Consider the following 15,376-nt stretch of genomic DNA (forward strand, 5'->3'; position numbering starts at 1 on the left):
TGTCTCGCATTAGGAGGAACCCAGGGCCAACCGCACCAGCATATGGTCTCACAAGGGGTCTGAGGATCTCATCTCGGTACCTAATGGCAGTCAGGCTACCTCTGGCGAGCACATGGAGGGCTGTGCGGCCCCCCAAAGAAATGCCACGCCACACCATGACTGACCCACCGCCAAACCGGTCATGCTGGAGGATGTTGCAGGCAGCAGAACGTTCTCCACGGCGTCTCCAGACTGTCACGTCTGTCACATGTGCTCAGTGTGAACCTGCTTTCATCTGTGAAGAGCACAGGGTGCCAGTGGCGAATTTGCCAATCTTGGTGTTCTCTGGCAAATGAAAAACGTCCTGCACGGTGTTGGGCTGTAAGCACAACCCCCACCTGTGGACATCGGGCCCTCATACCACCCTCATGGAGTCTGACCGTTTGAGCAGACACATGCACATTTGTGGCCTGCTGGAGGTAATTTTGCAGGGCTCTGGCAGTGCTCCTCCTGCTCCTCCTTGCACAAAGGCAGAGGTAGCGGTCCTGCTGCTGGGTTGTTGCCCTCCTACGGCCTCCTCCACGTCTCCTGATGTACTGGCCTGTCTCCTGATAGCGCCTCCATGCTCTGGACACTACGCTGACAGACACAGCAAACCTTCTTGCCACAGCTCGCATTGATGTGCCATCCTGGATGAGCTGCACTACCTGAGCCACTTGTGTGGGTTGTAGACTCCATCTCATGCTACCACTAGAGTGAAAGCACCACCAGCATTCAAAAGTGACCAAAACATCAACCAGGAAGCATAGGAACTGAGAAGTGGTCTGTGGTCCCCACCTGCAGAACCACTCCTTTATTGGGGGTGTCTTGCTAATTGCCTATAATTTCCACCTGTTGTCTATTCCATTTGCACAACAGCATGTGAAATTTGTCAATCAGTGTTGCTTCCTAAGTGGACAGTTTGATTTCACAGAAGTGTGATTGACTTCGAGTTACATTGCGTTGTTTAAGTGTTCCCTTTATTTTTTTTGAGCAGTGTATTTTTTTAAAGTCACAGAGAGCATTTTTCTTATAGGGTCAGCCCTCTGGCCCCCTCTAGGGCAGACCGATTTAGTCACCTTATTTAGTCAGCTAGAACCGGCAACCTTTCGTTCACTGGCCCAACATTGTTAACCGCAAGGCTAATTGACACATGTACTAGGATTGTAATAGTATCTTAGCGCAAGGCAAGGGCCATTTGGCTTTAGTCCAGTAACTCAAAATACACCTGTCTATAGTATTTAGTTATAGGATTTCTGCCCTTGGCTTAGGACAAGTGGTTCATATTGTGTATTTGTCCAGCAGGAGTCATAACTCCCATAAAATGTCAATTCTATTGTTACTTCACAAAACCAACAAGATGTTGACTAAGAATGGGCTTGTTTGACATTGCAGGTGAATCAAGACTGACAACTACAAATCACCTTACATAATTAATAACTTCACAGTATTTGTAAATCAACCGTCAATCACAATGGACCCACAACGCAGCCGATTTAATCCTGTGGACCGAGACAATGAACGCCAAAACACACAAAAAAAAAAAACACCCAGACTTGGCTTGAGTAATTTTTTTTATGCAAAAATAGTTAACCATGCAGTCGATACATCTTCACCCATTTGACACATTGAAACACCTCCATTTGCACTATAAAATCCAATCCCCAAAACAAATCAGTTCTGTTATGCCAGCAAGTTCAATGTGCACTCTTCTCATCTGTGGTCTTAAAACAATATGTACATGTGTTCTCACATGAATCTTAATAAATATATTTGTACTCGTATAATGCATAATGATATACAATAAAAGATGCCAATAGGACCAGGTCAAAAGGACACTGGGTGAAAAAGTTCTAGGGTGTTAAGATGCCTCACTGTGATAGCATGCATCCAAAACTGCACCCTATTCCCCATTATATAGAGCACTATTTTTGACCAGGCCCCACAGGGTTCTGTTCAAAAGTAGTGCACAACGTAGGGAATAGGGTGCCAACTAGGACACAGGGGATGACCCTGTCCCCAGCCTAACCCATCTGGTCCCATTTTTAAATATTGCTGGCGAAAAATTTGCTGCATTTAAAATCAAATGCATTTTGATATTGCAGACTCTAAAAACTAAACTCTGCTATAAAACATTGCTCCCATGGGGGTTAGAGAGCAAGGTGCAATATGGGGGGGGGGGCACAGAAATGCCCCCAGCGATATTATTGTAACACAGCACCTCTTGGAACAAGTGTATGTACGTAGGTAGGCATGGCAGTGTGTATGTACATCTGGGGTGTAATCATTAGCCCGAACGGTTTTGAAGCGGTTGAACAAATTCAGGTTGGTCCCTCCCAGTTTTGTTCAGTTCACAAAACATTTTGCAACAGAATCAGCATAATGAACACACCCCTGCTCTGCAGTGTTACATTCTTTTAGGAAACATCTTCAAGTGCTCACTGTCCCCACACTTCATTCACAAGGACAGTGACAAACCAGCTTTTCCATTTTTAAAAATTCTAAACGTTCACCCTGATCCTTTGATACGCCATCTTATCCACATGACGACCTAGCATTAGGTTACTGTATGTTGTGTTATATGTTATTGTAACAAACCTAATCCAGATAGAGGTTGTGAAGGCCCATCCAAGCTTGGACTGATCAGGACATGAGAACCCCCACACCCTTTCCCTTGAGCTCCCTACCATAGTAAAAGGCTGTGTGTAAGGTACTATCAACTGATTTTTATTTGAGCCTTAGCAGAAGTGTTATCATAAGAGGGGCATTATGAGCCCTGTCCTGACCTAGGCCCACCCCATGGGGACAGCACAAAGCTCTGGGGTGTGCCTACTCTTGGCCAGGGGTGCTGATGGTTTCTTTGGGGAGAAGGGGCGCCAGGAGGGGACAATGGTGGCATAGGAGGAGGAGGAGTGATGTATGTTTGAGAGGGGGATAGGGGACAGAGGGGGATTATTTGGGGTAGGGAGGGGATAATGTTCAAGACAGAATCCAGCTGCAGGCCGTTGGGAATAAAATCATTGGTTATGTTATGATAAGGCACTGCAGTGTTCAGGCACATAACTTCTCTCATCCCCCTCCCTCTTCATGCCATGGCTGTGCGCGTGTGTATGTGTGTAAAGAGAAGCCCCATCTGGGCGCGCTACGTGTGGTGGACCTCGTGAAACATGAGCTCTTGGGGGATCATGGTCTGCGCTCCGTACAGTTTCCCGGCCCGCCTCTCAAACGCAGACACGTTCTGCTTCACCACCTCGTCAAAGAACACCGTGGCCAGCTGGGAGTGCAGAAGAGAGCGGAACTCAAAGGAGATCTGGAGAGAGAGAGTTCAGGTGAAAAAGTGATGAGATAATACTGAAAATGTGCCAGAGATATTGTTTAAAGTTATTCATGTCACGTGCACAAGTACAGTGAAATGCCTTTCTTGCATAGGTAGCTCATCACAGACAAACTGGCACATTTTGTGTCTGTCTTAGAGAGATACATGGCAAGCTAGCTACCTTGTTCGCAGACAGACGCATACACGGACACACTGACAGTGTGTCGCTGTACTTACAGAGAAGTCGACGGTGCAGGTGCGAGGATAGCCAGGGAGGCCAGGGCTGAAGCGCCACACAGTCTCCAGGTGGTTGAAGAGCTTACCGTCTGAACAGGCAGCCTGGGGGTCAAAACAGCCAGTCAGACTGACGCTGATGATATAACCACAGTGGCTGAGTTCCAGGTTGTCTTTATTACAAGCATACCAAGAATCTCATGGGACTGCTATATAATATTTATGTGGTTCCGGAGATGTTGAAACACTTCATACACAACCACAACTAAGACAAGCTGCAGCACACCCAGTGTCCATCTATATCACAGCTGCTCATCTTATATTAGCCGGGTACCTTCACTGCAGATACAGTAGTGGTGGGAGATAGCAGCGGCTGCTACAGTGCCTTACCTTGACCAGGTGGGGGCGCACTGTGGTGACCAGCGAGGTGTAGTTCTCCACTACGGGGGGGAAGCCAACGGTCAGTTTGGCCTTGCAGAACCCCGAGCGCCGGAACACCACATCAGACTTCTTACACCAGGGAACGAAGTGAAGGTAGTTCTCCACCCCAGCTACCACTTCATACATCTCCAACATAGAGTACCTGAGAGAGAGGCGGCGCGGGTCAACATCTCATTTCATGGGTGAATCTTATAAGTATTTCCTCCGTATCTCCTTCGAGGCACAGAGAAGAGCGGAGGTTCCTCCTCAAGGACGTTTGAGATTCACCTCTGATTAAAACTGGAATTTGAATACCCGTCTCAGTAAGTGACTGGAAATACTTATTAACACACAAGTTACCTGCTGATTATTCCTCAAGCTGTGACCAGTCAACAGACCGATTGTCAAGGAGAAGGCGAGGTTGAAAGAGTCCCATATAACCTAATAGTCTCTGTGCCCATTTCTTAACTGGCCCGGTGACTAACTCAGCGAGTCAGACCATTGCAACCACTGCTGTCCCTGCATTTACATAACAGCCTGGCAACATGTCCGGGACACAGTGTCGCTATTAATAAGTTACAATTTCCTAGTGATTATGACCTTCACTGGATACACAACAGCGTCATTGGCAGGAGCAGGTCAGACGTACATAGAGAAACCAGAGTATTTATACATTTCTAGGAGGATTCAAATACTATTTGAAATCATTTAAAATATTTTGTGCTTCATTAAAAACTTGCCTGTTGCAATGGAACAAATATAAAAGTGCAAACCATGAGCACCTGGCACTCCAGTCAGGCTACAGCAGATGCTCAAATGATTTGAAAGACTTCAAAATAGTATTTGAACCCAGGCCGGTCGGATTTCAAATGAGGCACCGTGACTGACCCCATGATGCGTCTCTCAGAGTACTCCTTCCTCTTGTTGAAGGCGTCAGCTAGGTTGAAGAAGGAGCGGGTGGGGGCCACGATGACTCTGGGCCTGGTCCCCAGAAGGGGAGGAATCCTCATCATTAGGATCCTACATGAGGAGAGATATCTGTTCCAAAACAAGGAGCGAGAAGTGTGAGTCAGAGCAAAACACAAGGGCCTATTATTTACCACCCACAAATCGTCACATCCATTTGTACATTGAAATTTGCCAGTTAGAGTGGCCAAATTCTCTGGACGCCCTTCCCGATAGCTGAAGGACCGAACCTTCTGCGCATGTACAGGATTCCCTACTTTACACTGCGCTGCTCCCTTTACTGCTGCTGGGTGTCAGAGCCTGCAGGGTGCTCTTTCAAAAAAAGTTAGATCAAAGCTGAATCAATGCCAAGATCAATGTACGACGCAAGTGGTCAATAATGTAAGTGGCCAATGGTTCATTAGAACCTCAAAAGGTCTCCAAGCTCATGTTGACACTGCTGACGTATACACCAAACAGTAAATATCATATATATATATATATATATATATGAGTACACACTAATGCAAAGTCAACCACTACATTGCGTGGCAATGCATGAGGAATTCTGCACTGTTAAACTAGAACACAATCTTCTGGCCTGGGAAGCTGCAGCCTACACATGCAGTTCCAACAACTGGCATTCCAATGGGGTAGCTATGACAAGTGAAATTGGCAGCGTGTCTGGCGCTTCATCACATTGTTTAATTAGAAAACTCTGTTCATGACAACATCAAGTCCCTATCCTTTGCCCTTGGACTTTTCCAATACAACATTGCTGACATTAGAAAGCATGCTATGTGACTAGCCTAATGAAAGGGGCTTGAAACAGAAAGACAGACCGGGTACTCCAGGTCTGTCACATTCTCAGTTCTGGGTCAGTGAGTGAGAATAACGAATTATGGTTGGTGAGCACACCTGCCCCAATGACACACATAGCTTGCTTGATCACTCCAAACTAATGTGGTTGAAAAATCTTTGACCGAGGGAATCTCTGTCAGAGCTGGTGTGCAACAGGGAACCTATCAACGCACAATTAGGACTATTCAAACAGTGGTTTAATTCCAGAGACACCAATACACATGGATCTTTCTATAAACTAGGGTACCAGTGAGCATTTTCTGTTTGGAGCTGTTACAAAGTAATCATAATTTGCCTTTTTTTCTCCACATGATACATTAAGACATAACTGGGGAACATTGATACATTCAATATAATTCACGAGTTGAATCAAAACCTAATGTTGTTTAAACCCTTTCTCATGCTTGAAGTCTTTATAGATTTGGCAAAAAGGAAAAAAATCATGTGACAGGCCTCCAGAGTGGCACAGCGGTCTAAGGCACTGCTAGAGATGTCACTACATACCCGTGTTTGATCCCAGGCTGTGTCACAGCCGGGAGACCCATGAGCCAGTGCACAATTGGCCCAGCGTCGTCTGGGACGTCCTTCTCCCATCACGCTCTAGCAACTCCTTGTGGCGGTCCGGGCGCATGCACGCTGATTTTGGTTGCCAGTTGTACGGTGTTCCCTCCGACACATTGGTGCGGCTGGCTTCTGGGTTAAGCGAGTAGTGTGTCAAGAAGCAGTGCAGCTTGGCTGGGTTGTTTCAGAGGACGCATGGCTCTCGACCGTCGCCTCTCCCGAGCCCGTACGGGAGTTGCAGCAATGGGAAAAGATTAACTACCAATTGGATATCACGAAATTGGGGAGAAAAAGGGGTATTAAAGTAGAAAAAAAATGTAATTGTGACAAAACTACATTTCTGACACTGCTGTTTCGCATTATATAACATACTAAGAAAATGACATACACTGCTCAAAAAAATAAAGGGAACACTTAAACAACACATTGTAACTCCAAGTCAATCACACTTCTGTGAAATCAAACTGTCCACTTAGGAAGCAACACTGATTGACAATACATTTCACATGCTGTTGTGCAAATGGAATAGACAACAGGTGGAAATTATAGGCAATTAGCAAGACACCCCCAATAAAGGAGTGGTTCTGCAGGTGGTGTCCACAGACCACTTCTCAGTTCCTATGCTTCCTGGCTGATGTTTGTCGTTTTTGAATGCTGGAGGTGTTTTCACTCTAGTGGTAGCATGAGACGGAGTCTATAACCCACACAAGTGGCTCAGGTAGTGCAGCTCATCCAGGATGGCACATCAATGCGAGCTGTGGCAAGAAGGTTTGCTGTGTCTGTCAGCGTAGTGTCCAGAGCATGAAGGCGCTACCAGGAGACAGGCCAGTACATCAGGAGACGTGGAGGAGGCCGTAGGAGGGCAACAACCCAGCAGCAGGACCGCTACCTCCGCCTTTGTGCAAGGAGGAGCACTGCCAGAGCCCTGCAAAATTACCTCCAGCAGGCCACAAATGTGCATGTGTCTGCTCAAACGGTCTTAGACTCCATGAGGGTGGTATGACGGCCCGACGTCCACAGGTGGGGGTTGTGCTTACAGCCCAACACCGTGCAGGACGTTTGGCATTTGCCAGAGAACACCAAGATTGGCAAATTCGCCACTGGCGCCCTGTGCTCTTCACAGATGAAAGCAGGTTCACACTGAGCACGTGACAGACGTGATAGTCTGGAGACGCCGTGGAGAACGTTCTGCTGCCTACAACATCCTCCAGCATGACCGGTTTGGCGGTGGGTCAGTCATGGTGTGGGGTGGCGTGGCATGGCATCATCCATGTGCTCGCCAGACGTAGCCTGACTGCCATTAGGTACCGAGATGAGATCCTCAGACCCCTTGTGAGACCATATGCTGGTGCGGTTGGCCCTGGGTTCCTCCTAATGCAAGACAATGCTAGACCTCATGTGGCTGGAGTGTGTCAGCAGTTCCTGCAAGAGGAAGGCATTGATGCTATGGACTGGCCCGCCCGGTCCCAGACCTGAATCCAATTGAGCACATCTGGGACATCATGTCTCGCTCCATCCACCAACGCCACGTTGCACCACAGACTGTCCAGGAGTTGGCAGATGCTTTAGTCCAGGTCTGGGAGGAGATCCCTCAGAAGACCATCCGCCACCTCATCAGGAGCATGCCCAGCTGTTGTAGGGAGGTCATACAGGCACGTGGAGGCCACACACACTACTGAGCCTCATTTTGACTTATTTTAAGGACATTACATCAAAGTTGGATTAGCCTGTAGTGTGGTTTTCCACTTTAATTTTGAATGTGACTCCAAATCCAGACCTCCATGGGTTGATAAATTTGATTTCCATTGATCATTTGTGTGTGATTGTTGTCAGCACATTCAACTATGTAAAGAAAAAAGTATTTAATAAGAATATTTCATTAATTCAGATCTAGGATGTGTTATTTTAGTGTTCCCTTACTTTTTTTGAGCAGTGTACATATTGAACTTGATCCTGTAACATGCCTGGATATTGTACACTTTGTATGGAGAGCTCGGAATATCTCATGTTACGTGTGAAAATAATTTATGGGCACATGCATCCAAAGTAATGCATGGATTGCTAATTCGAATGCTTCTAACAGAGTAACCTTATCAAGAGGATTCAACCCCCCGCCCCCACAAAAAAAAAAAGATTGATACTGTCATTACCAGGGTTCTTCAATAATTATGCATAATAATTGATGTGCCTAGTGGTTAGAGTGTTGGACTAGTAACCGAAAGGTCGCGATTTCAAATCCTCGAGCTGACAAGGTACAAATCTGTCATTCTGCCCCTGAACAAGCAGTTAACCCACCATTCCTAGGCCGTCACTGAAAATAAGAATTTGTTCTTCACTGACTTGCCTAGTTAAAAAGGTTTCATTTCTTTTTTTTAAATGTTTTAAAAAATGACAGTCAAGTGATAAAGAGCTGGTGTGATACTGCACACCAGGAATGAATGTTGATCTGGAGAATTGACAGAACATGTGTGTTCATGTCACAGCAGTCAAGATAATTAGCCTGTCACAGACAATATAATGTCAAGATTTGTGGTAACATTTCAGTCTGTGTACGTTTTGACCGTTTGTTTTCCCGAGTTAAAATAGAGCTATTGGGAACATGAAAACGGCATGTTTATTCGTTTGTGAATCCATTTGTTTTTGAAAAAAATAACATGTATCATTTTTGGATATACATTTTCACATGTGGGTGGGATTAAATGTAGAATTCCCATCATAGGTTAAATGCATAGCCAAGTAGGAGTTTACCCTAACTCGATTATATGAACCTATTAAAAACGAAGACTGTTTTAAGTGAGAATAAGCATTTGTCTGAAGCCAAAAAAATGTAAATTCATGAGCACCACAATGCCTATTCCACCCATGCTCTACCAAGGTTTTCCAAAACACAGCTATGACCTACTACAGTAGCTATGTTTGGTATTGTACTTCAAACTATGTATAGGCAGGTTGTTTAGGATTCAAACCTTAAAAACAACCAAATTCATATACTTAGAGGTGCTTCCAAATTCCACTATTGTGGCTAACTGGTGTGCACAGCAGAGTAGAAAAATATCCAACATATGGCAGAGTTGTTAGTTGGCACTATTGGTCAGCACAAGTGGATTAAAAAGCCAAGAAGGAGAGTACGGTATCCACAGATTGATTTAGAATTGAAAATGTTGGTCGGAACTTGTACCAGAACCGCGCAGGTCCACCAAACAGGGGACTTTACGTCAAATAGGTAAAACAGCAATATTCTGATCCACAGGCGGGAACTCTAACCATTACACTACAAATCCTATTCTTAAAAAGATTGACTATTTAAAATGTCTTGCTTACTGAAAATATAAGTCTAAAACTGCTGAAAAACAGACCCATTTAAATCAAGTAGTTAACCAGCATTTCCTTTTTTGACTGCACGCTGCTTGCTCGGGGCCTGCAACCTGATCATTGCATTGTATTATTCTATGGTATGCATTACATTTGTGGATGTCCATAATCCATTTTGCAATTCATAAGATACATTGCAAATCATAGCAATAGGTTACACATTTCCAATATGTATGATATGTTATGAATTCTATTTTGTTGTTGTTGCTAAAGTTAACTAGGCTAGGGTTTACAGTTAAGGTTAGTGTTAATTAAGAGTTATGCTAAAAGGGTAGAGGTTAGGGTTTAGGTTAGCTAACATGCTAAGTGTTGCAAAGTAGCACATAGTTGCAAAGTTGGTAATTTGCTAAACATGTGAAAGTAGTCCATGATGAGATTAGAACACTCAACCTGAAATTAATTCTACACGTTTGAAACAGCAATGCTGTCAGTTGAGTCTGGTAAATTGATGCTAGCCAGCATGCACAACTGAGGTTCTGTATACATGTGCATTTGCGGTTCAACCATTTCCTGTGTGGTTCATAACTAGCTTACTCTTCTTAACAAAACAATTTCCCCCCCTCAGCTATGGTTTGTGTGGTCTTGGTTGTTCTTTGAGGAAAAGTAGCGTAACTAAGTGCAGTTTCGTCCTGTCTCAAATCTGGCTCCCTAATTTTACTGTAGCTTGGTCTGTGCAATGCAAATTAATGTGAGTAGCGTGGCAGTTAAAGCTTATAACCATCAAACCTTGGGAAAGAAAGTATGAGCTATTGTGGTGTATGAACTGGCAATACACGTTAGCCAACATAAAACTGTAATTTTAGCTAAGATTACTTAGCCAATTAACTTTTAGCTAGCTGTCATAGCAGCCAAGGACATTCACTAGTTTATTTGTACATATTTGTTTGTGCTCAGATTACACGCAAGTATCTAGATCAGCAGTTTACACGACTTCAGCCTTGTGAAAAACCTTACTTGGAAAAATATAGCTAGCTAGCTTTCCTTGTTTGTTGGTTTGCTATCTAACCAACGTTAGCGCTCATATAACTGGTATAACATTTTGTTAGCTAGCAAGCTACCTCGCTAATCAAAACAACCACATTTTCTGGCCAAGCTTCCTTGGTCTGTTTGTTAGCTAGCTAGGCTTTCAGCAGACTGGTGTTAACTAGCTACAGAGACTAGCTGACAGACTTTGTACAAGCAAGCTAACAGTACCTACATTATGTTGGCTAGTTAGCTACCTAGCTAAATATCCGTTTGCATTTATTGACAAACCTCAGATTTAATACCACCATATAGTTAAGCTACAGCGCATTAGGAAAGTAATTCAGACCCCTTCACTTCTTCCAAATTGTTACATTACAGCCTTATTCTAAAAGTGGTGCAATTAAAATGTTTCCTCAATCTACACACAATATCCCATGACAAAGCAAAAACAGATTTAGAAATTTTTACAAATGTATTATGTATTTTTTTTTAAAGAAATACCTTATTTACATTAGTATTCAGACTCTTTGCTATGAGACTCGAAATTGAGCTCAGGTGTATCCTGTTTCCATTGATCATCCTTGACATGTTTCTACAACTTGAATGGAGTCCACCTGTAGTAAATTCAATTGATTGGATATGATTTGGAATGGCACCCACCTGTCTACATAAAGGTCCCACAGTTGACAGTGCATGTCAGAGCAAAAGCCAAGCCATGAGGTCGAAGGAATTGTCCGTAGAGCTACGAGACAGGATTGTGTCGAGGCACAGATCTGGGGAAGGGTACAAAAAAAAGTCTGCAGAATTGTAGGTCCCCAAAAATATAGTGGGCTACATTCTTAAATGGAAGAAGTTTGGAACCACCAAGACACTCCCTAGAGCTGACCGCCCAGCCAAATGGAGCAAATCGGGGAGAAGGGCCTTGGTCAAAGAAGTGACCAAGAACATGATGGTCACCGACAGCACTCCAGAGCTCCTCTGTGGAGATGGGAGAACCTTCCAGAAGGACTACCATCTTTGCAGCACTCCACCAATCAGGCCTTTATGGTAGAGTGGCCAGATGGAAGCACCCCAGTAAAAAGGACATGACAGCCCGCTTGGAGTTTCCCTAAAGGCACCTAAAGGACTCTAACCATGAGAAACAAGATTCTCTGGTCTGATGAAACCAAGATTGAACTATTTGGCCTGAATGCCATGTGTCACATCTGGAGGAAACCTGGCCCCATCCCTACGGTGAAGCATGGTGGTGGCAGCATCATGCGGTGGGGGATGTTTTTCCAGCGGCAAGGACCGGGAGACAAGTCAGGATCGGGGGAAAGATGAATGGTGCTTCAACAAAGTACTAAGTAAAGGGTCTGAATACTTACGTAAATGTGATCGTTTTAGTTAAATTTATAAAAACCTTATTTTTGCTCTTAACTTATATAACCAGGTAAGCTAGTTGAGAACAAGTTCTCATTTGCAACTGCGACCTGGCCAAGATAAAGCAAAGCAGTTCGACACATACAACACAGAGTTACACATGGAATAAACAAACATACAATCAATAATACAGTAGAAAAATCTATATACAGCATGTGCAAATGAGGTAGGATAAGTGGATTGGCTTTGTCATTATGGGGTAGTGTGCGTAGATTGATGATTAAACTTTTTTTTTTTACATTTTAGAATAAAGCTGTAAATGTGGGAAAAGTCAAGGGGTCTGAATACTTTCCGAATGCACCGTGATAAATGGAGATCTATAGGCCTAAGGCCAAGACAATTTACCACACGTTTGTTTCATTAAAAAAAAGAGCAACATCGGTCCAGTGATGTAACAAACAGTCACATGATCTACAGCATTGTCAAGCAAGGTAATGTTTCCGACATTTCGGACTACTAAACTATTGATTTAGAACCAGAGTTACCGCAAGTAGCAAAGAAAACAGGAGCTGCCTCCACTATTACAGCACCATTTCAACATCTAAATCACCTATGCTTAGTCTAATACAGTGACAACTAAAAGATAGCAAAAAGGATTTAGTCCAATCAATGCAATCAAAATATTATGTTCCTGTCCATGGTAGTGATTGTGTGCACGCGAATGTAGAAGAAACACATTGACCCACCCTACTTGTAGAGAAATGTTGATGCCATCCTCTTTCATGTTGCCTAAACAGTCTGACGTTCATACAGTAAACGCTTTTAGTTTGTTGTTCTTGGCTACCTGGCTAAAATGCTTGCTTGCTAGCCTAACTTCCTTTCATGGGCAACATGCGCCAATCCAGCTAGTTAACATTAGCATACTACATCTAGATACATGTTGAACTTCCATCCTCTCAGGCCAGGTGCACAATGTATGAATTTGTGGCTGGAGTAGCCGATACGTAAAGCTTAAAGAACAGTGATACTAGCAAGAGCAGTGTGCAGATTTCTCTTTCATGTTTATTAAGGGAGGCCAAATGCTCGCTGGCTTCCTTGGCATTCAATGCTACGGGCATCAACAATGTCACTCTTTTTGACCAGACATTTGAAGTGTATCGACCAGTGTATTTGAAATAAATAAAAATGAATGGTTTGTTTAAATACAGATTTTCGCAAACTACAGAGGACAAACATAGGTACGAGAAGTTGAATCACTTTCAAGTATTGACCTTGGACGAATCGATGTAGTTGGAGCTGAATTCCACAACGCCTGGTCTCTGCTCAACTCAGTTGGAGTTCATTCGAAACTTCCTTCACCCCAGATCTGAGTTTATTCGGCTAACGTTAGTGAGAGCCAAGCAAGCAAAGAAACCCCGTGGCCCTTTAAGACCCAGACAAATGTGCAAAGACTGATTGCGTAACACAGGTAGTTAGAGACGTGGAAAAAGTTGTCCAGACTTCTCTAATAACTTCAGTCACTTAGTTACAGTTTGCTAACTGGATGAATGCCTTGACAGATGTCTTTGGCATGTTAACTATTTCAGCCAGACAGCCATTGACTGATACAACTGAGGTAGTAGTAACACACTACAGTAGCCAACTACCCTTTCAAAAGCCAACATTCCATAACAGTCATTACAACTTGTACAAACTGTAGTAAACCTCCACGGCCTTCAAGAACGAACACCTGTCGGTCACATTCAGGTGGGGAAAAGACATGATTGAGTCATTGCCATTTTAGTTAGCTAGCTGCCGTTAGCTTGTTAAGCAATCCAACAGGCCTACCTAGCTGCCAAAACAGTTAGCCAAATAAACATGTACTTTTAGCGACAGTCTAGCAGTTAGCAGTCTGCTAAAGTTACCTAACTAGACAGAAAAAGGTTTTACCGGCGGATTGACAAAGCAACTGAGAAAAATCAAACAAGTTATAGTAGTTAGAACGCATCGAGAAAAACTATTAGCTAAGTGTAGCTATGCTAATGCAAGCTTAAACGTTCATGTTTTACAATTGTACTTTAAACTTGAACAACAGTTACCTCAATCCATTCCTTGTAGGTGTTTCTCGGCTGGTTGTAACCGGCAATTGTTTTATACATTCTACCGCTTTCCTCAGTCCCCGGCTCCCTCTCGCCATAATCACTGCGATGATCTCTTCTCAGCTGCAAGGCATGAAAGCTACGTCACCAGAATTGCCAGCCTCTCTCGGCGATGCGCCTTCTGTAAACGGGCACTATGATTGGACAATAGTTAATTAGTAAGAGTTTTCATTGGTCAAATGAGATATCCGTCACACACTAAAACTGTTGACGTATGTTTTTACGTAATGATGGGGGTGCGTGCGCAGAAATGTCACGAGATGTGGGATTGAGTTGCATATACTTGGTCGACCTACAGTGCATCCTTGGCTCTGAAAGGTTATGAGCTAAATTTGTTTAAAGGACACAATGTAAGCAGGGCTCTTGTCAGTAGTCCGAGTTTGTGTGAGTGTCAAACCTGTCAATATACTGTATATGCCTGATATATTATCAACCCAGCTGCCATTTCTTTCCCATGGTTCTTAAAATTGTATACCATGACTGAGTAGTGATATGCAGACACAGGCTATGGCAGATGATTACTTTACAACTGAATGGGACACAGCAACTTTAGCTACCCAAAGTATGCCAGGGTAGTTGGCATCAATATCTCAGGTGCCACCTACTAATGTGCCCTTGACCCTGTGCTACTCCCAGCCTGGCATGTGTTTAGTTATTAGTGCTGAGTGATTAGTGTTTTTGAGGTCAGTTCGGTTATTTAAGTGATCAATCAAATGTATTTATAAAGCCCTTCTTACATCAGCCGATGTCACAAAGTTCTGTACAGAAACCCAGCCTAAAACCCCAAACAGCAAGCAATGCAGGTGTAGAAGCACGGTGGATAGGAAAAACTCCCTAGAAAAAACAGAACCTAGGAAAAAACCTAGAGAGGAACCAGGCTATGAGGGGCGGCCAGTCCTGTTCAAATGTTCAAAGATGACCAGCAAGGTCAGATAATAATAATCACAGTGGTTGTAGAGGGCGCAACAGGTCAGCACCTTCAGGAGTAAATGTCTGTTGGCTTTTCACAGCCGATCATTCAGAGTATTTCTACTGCACCTGCTGTCTCTAGAGAGTTGAAAACAGCAGGTCTGGGACAAGGTAGCATGTCCGGTGAACAGGTCAGGGTTCTATAGCCGCAGACAGAACAGTTGAAACTGGAGCAGCAGCACGACCAGGTGGACTGGGGACAGCAAGGAGTCAT

The 15,376-nt window shown here is 43.9% G+C and overlaps 1 protein-coding gene across 1 annotated transcript; it reads right to left on the bottom strand.

Moving 5' to 3' along the window:
- Window positions 1–1,579: 1,579 nt before the first annotated feature.
- LOC149984659 (coenzyme Q-binding protein COQ10 homolog B, mitochondrial-like) lies at window positions 1,580–14,251 on the bottom strand. Its single transcript, XM_090229979.1, has 5 exons — window positions 14,134–14,251; window positions 4,877–5,026; window positions 3,959–4,151; window positions 3,572–3,673; window positions 1,580–3,328 (listed from the first exon to the last, which is right to left on the bottom strand). Exons 1-5 carry the CDS (start codon window positions 14,229–14,231, stop codon window positions 3,161–3,163), a joined length of 711 nt encoding a protein of 236 aa, XP_090086105.1. The 5' UTR covers window positions 14,232–14,251; the 3' UTR covers window positions 1,580–3,160.
- Window positions 14,252–15,376: the final 1,125 nt, after the last annotated feature.

This window comes from Oncorhynchus mykiss, chromosome 3 (assembly GCF_057628025.1).
Source record: "Oncorhynchus mykiss isolate SJ-2025 chromosome 3, ASM5762802v1, whole genome shotgun sequence".
In the NCBI taxonomy this organism is placed as follows: Eukaryota; Metazoa; Chordata; class Actinopteri; order Salmoniformes; family Salmonidae; genus Oncorhynchus; species Oncorhynchus mykiss.